The sequence below is a fragment of the Muntiacus reevesi genome, chromosome 3 (assembly GCF_963930625.1).
Source record: "Muntiacus reevesi chromosome 3, mMunRee1.1, whole genome shotgun sequence".
NCBI lineage: Eukaryota > Metazoa > Chordata > Mammalia > Artiodactyla > Cervidae > Muntiacus > Muntiacus reevesi.
The window spans coordinates 125,649,623-125,653,942 of NC_089251.1; the positions used below are offsets into that span (position 1 = coordinate 125,649,623).

At 48.8% G+C, this 4,320-nt stretch overlaps 1 protein-coding gene across 1 annotated transcript; it reads right to left on the bottom strand.

Annotated features, from left to right (window-relative positions):
• Positions 1 to 730: 730 nt before the first annotated feature.
• Positions 731 to 4,032, bottom strand: KCNE4 (potassium voltage-gated channel subfamily E regulatory subunit 4). Its single transcript, XM_065927632.1, has 2 exons — positions 3,838 to 4,032; positions 731 to 3,272 (listed from the first exon to the last, which is right to left on the bottom strand). Exon 2 carries the CDS (start codon positions 3,244 to 3,246, stop codon positions 2,740 to 2,742), a length of 507 nt encoding a protein of 168 aa, XP_065783704.1. The 5' UTR covers positions 3,247 to 3,272; positions 3,838 to 4,032; the 3' UTR covers positions 731 to 2,739.
• Between the last annotated feature and the right edge of the window lie 288 nt (positions 4,033 to 4,320).

Here is a 4,320-nt window from a genome sequence, read left to right on the forward strand (position 1 = left end):
CAGGTCACGTCATGGGTTTGGGTAATTTTTCTTTAGTGTTCCTGACTGTGTAAATTCAAAGTTAAGGGAGACAGGCTGGCTGTGCTTTACTGGTGGACCAGAGCTAAAGCAAGACCCCAGGGGAGGAAACCTCACAATCAGTCTTCATGGAGGGCAGGGGGGTCACTGGGAGAGGAGAGGGGACCAACCCCAACTCACGGCCTGTGTGCTTGGGTATGTTCTTAAGTTTGCATATATATAAAAATCTCCCTCCCCATCATGTATGTGTCCATATGAATGTACATACAGCATCTATATACAGCTGCTCCCTGCCCATTTGTTTGCACTGTTGCAGCCATGTGTGGATATATTTGTCCAGCCAACGTGTAAGCCAAAGGTTTTCTTGCAACCAGGTTTGGAGCAACATCTTCGCAACAGTCACTATGTCATTCCATGTTCAAGTTCCAAGTCCCCATGACCACCAAATTTAAAAACAGAAGTGGATGTAAGACCACGTGCAGCCTGCTTCTTATTCACTGCAAAGCATAGAAAAACTTTCCTTCAAAGGAAGGAAAACCCCAGCCCCGCTCATTCTATGATTTAGGCAGAAACAAGATATGCTTTCATGTGAGTCTGACTTGAAAGATGACCCGGATTCAGAGATGGCTTGGAAAAATGCATCTAGGATGTCTTAGACACTAGGAGTTATACTAAAGAATCAAAGAGAGAACTCATAACTTCCATAGGGAAAATGTGTTTTTTATTTAAATAAAAAAAAATATCGTGAAAATTACAAACTGTTAAATACAGAAGACAATTTTATACAACTTAATAGAATAAGAAGGAAGTATATACATCACTTTTTAATAGGCGCAGATAGACTTGCACCAAACTTCAGGATTAAGCAATGGAAAATGTGACAACGCACATGTCCGTCGCAGTAAAGTTTCAGAATTCAAGTGATTCCAGGCAAGGGGCCAAACTCAACTTGGCTTCTTTCACCTTAAACAGCCCCCTTTGGAGTAAATCCACACTCTGAATTTTAAAGTGAACGGAGGGCCCTTTCTCCCCCGAAACATAAATTTCCTCTAGCACTATGTTAAGGCGAACTGATAAACCAGTCTCTACACTGTTAACCCTTCCATGGGAACAGTAGTCACTGCTGTCTCCAGTTCGGGGAGATTGTGTTTGCTTTTAAAAAAAAGTTTTATGTTTTTACTAAAATTAAATTTGACCTTTTGGTGTCTTTCTCTTCTGCCTTGTCTTCAAGGGCTCAGAGTCTGCTGCAAAGTGACTGACCACAGGAATACAGGGAGACATTAGCAAGCATTCCTGAGTCTTTTCTCTTAGATGTCTCATTCCCTGAACCAGAGTGTTAACAGTTCACCACCCAGACAACTCGGCGGAGTGAAATATGGGATCTGCCTCTTGGATTCACTGCTGGGAAAGTGGACAGCAGGGGATGGTGGGTGAGCCGCCCTGGATCTCCCAGTTACATGTGTTCTCCATCTCCAACTGCTCCTTTAAGTAAGCAGATCCTTTCGCAGACTACTGGCCAGCGAGGAAATATTCGGTCCAAGCTTCCTCACACCAGGCCATGTAGGATTCATCACAGAGTCTTAAAATCTAAAGACATCCTCCAGCCCCCTGGGGATCTAGATGATCAGGAGTCTCAGGAAGGCAGTAAGTCTGTGGATGACATGCCCAGGGCCACACAGCATATCAGAGTCTGGGCTTGGGATTCACAAACAGAGGACCCCCAACTCTGCACAGTCTCGCCAGAGTATGCCTTCTAAGTCTCAGCTACGTGACCAAATGCCATGTCGTGGAGGCCCACAGTATATCTTCTCCCAGCTCAGAAAACCAGGCTGGGAATAAAAAGCAGCAGCGGAGCTAACAGTTTGGCTTGGTTCAACCCCACCATCACCCCTTCTAGAAAGATCAGGAAGATTCCCTGCACAGCCATTCAGAGTGCAGGTTAGATTCTGGGGAAACCTTTCCAAAAAAAAAAATGCCACGCCAGCACAGGATGCTGGATGGTCCCAGGTCAGAGTTCAAGGTCTCAGGTTAGACAAAGGGTCAAGTAGCAGATTATTCTTACCATCTCAGCTCATGTTGACTGGTTTAAAAGTCGCCTGGTTTTCTCCTTACAGTAGGCAAATAGACCAGGTAGAGATCTCCAGCTTCCTCCCATCAAAAGTCCCCCTCCAACAAATATCCCCCTGCTCTATCCGGAAAGACCCCCTAAAAGAAGCTCTGTAACCTGCGGTGAACTAATGCCACAGGTTCACATTAGAGGCTCTTACAGCGAATCAGATCTAGAAGAACAAAGCTCTGGGCAAATTAGCAAACCGAAACTAGTCCCTTGGGACGCCCTAAGCCTTTGGCAGCCCTGGGAGTAGGCAGATGCTGCAGGAGTTACCCGGGGCATCCCCTGAGAGTACAATCGCAAGGACATCCCACCTGCACGGGAACCCCGCCCACAAGGCCCCAAGGAAAGGTACACACCGTGCGTCTTCAGGCCTGTTTCAGGGGCAGGTCTACACCACAGGCGTGCGGCGGACTCCAGGCTGCGGCTGGCCGCGTCTGAGCCTTGACCCCACCACCACCACCACCCCACCCCACCCCCCTTTCAGGGGCTTGCCGCGGGTCCCTTGGAAGTGGCAGTTGCCCTGCAAAAGTGAAACCCGACACGAAAAGTGTCCTTCCTCGCTCTAAGGGTGCTGGTTCACAGGGTCACCTCCAGAGGTCCTAGGGGTGCTAGGAATTCTGATGGATGTTCTCCGAGGACCCTTCGCTGCTTTCGTTGAGGGGGGTCTCAGAAGTCTCCCCCAGCTCATCGTCCGCCCCCTCCTCCTGGATGGTGAGGTGCACATCGGGCGAGGAGGACTCGGAGCTCACGCTGTCACCCTCCATGGAGCAGAGGGTGCAGGACAGGGCGGGCGCCACGCTCTCCTGCAGCACATTCAGCATCGTGGGCGCCTGCACCGACCTCAGGCCGGACAGCGTGGCCAGCGGCTTCATGGCCTCCCCCCAGAGCCGCTCCTCGTCTCTGTACAGCAGCAGGAGGCTGGCTTTCTTCTCCCGCCTCTTGGATTTCATGTAGCCCAGCGTGATCCCAATCAAGAAAACGCCGTAGAAGGACATGACCACCAGAACGTAGAAGTATTCGTTGCCGTGGCCGCTGCCGGACACGGGGGACTCGAGGGGGGCGCTGGGGGCTGCGATGCCGGCGTCGGTGCTGTTCAGAGGCTCCATCATCAGCATTGAGGCTCAGCTCACACCGCCAGGAGCTGGGGAGAAAGCTGCAGGTTAGGACTCTCCCACCCGACCGCAGTTACAGGAAGGGGGGCAACCCCAGGTTTGTGGAACTACAGGATCTGAAAGGTTTACAGCTGCTGCCTGGAGAAGTAACTATAAGTCCCTCCTAGCGGTTAACAGGGGTCAGCTGTGACCGGCTGGGGTGCGCGAGGGAAGAGGCACGGAGAAGTGGGAGGAAATGAAAAGAAGACTTTCATTTTTTTTACATGTCAATCAGATTTTCATTTCATAAAGTGAACATGTGAGAAGCTTTGCTTCAATCATTTTAAAATGAAAAAAAGAAAGAAAGAAAGAAAAGAAATCCCTTTAAGACAGAGGTGCAGAGAGAAAAGAAAGAACGTCTGAATCCCTGGGAAACTTTTTGAGCTGATGGAGCAGAAAAAAAGAAAGTTTACATTTCGCTGCCAAACGTCAACCTATTTTTAATTCAAGACAAAACTGCCTTAGAAAAAAGGAAAGGAAGAGAAAATCACATCTATAAATTGCTGGGAGTAGCCTTTCATATGTTTCTGAAGCAAAGTGGCATTGCTGACTTACCAAAAGCTGGCGAATTTGTCCCAAATCCTGAATTCCTAAATCGTCAAGTCCAAGAGCCTTTTTCTTCCTGCGTGTGGTGCTCGGCGCTCTGACAATTCTGCCGCTGCTCTTGGGATATATAGTCAAGAAATGCATCGTCACGTGTTCTGGGAGGAAAATTTACAACAGAGGTTGGTCGTGGCAGAGTGAACAGTGAACTCACAGCACAGCAGTTCAACTCACTGAACTCTGCAGCTGTGAAAAGAAAAAGACTGGGAAGTGGGAAGAGCGTCCCACCCCCCAGCACCCAGCCAAAGTTTTCAGGTGGCCATGAAAAAGGAGGAAAGAATGTGCCCAGTTGGAACTGTTCCCCCCAGATTCACTCTCATTGAAAATTAGTTCATGCTTCATCTCCCTCTTGGGAAATAACCCTGATGTCAATACAGGTTTTCAGAGACAGACAGTCAAATGCCCTAATTTAGATAAAAGACAGTTAGAGGCAAG

Excerpts from the sequence above, each read along its gene's own strand:
- KCNE4 (XM_065927632.1), bottom strand. The coding sequence starts at position 3,246 with ATGCTGATGATGGAGCCTCTGAACAGCACCGACGCCGGCATCGCAGCC.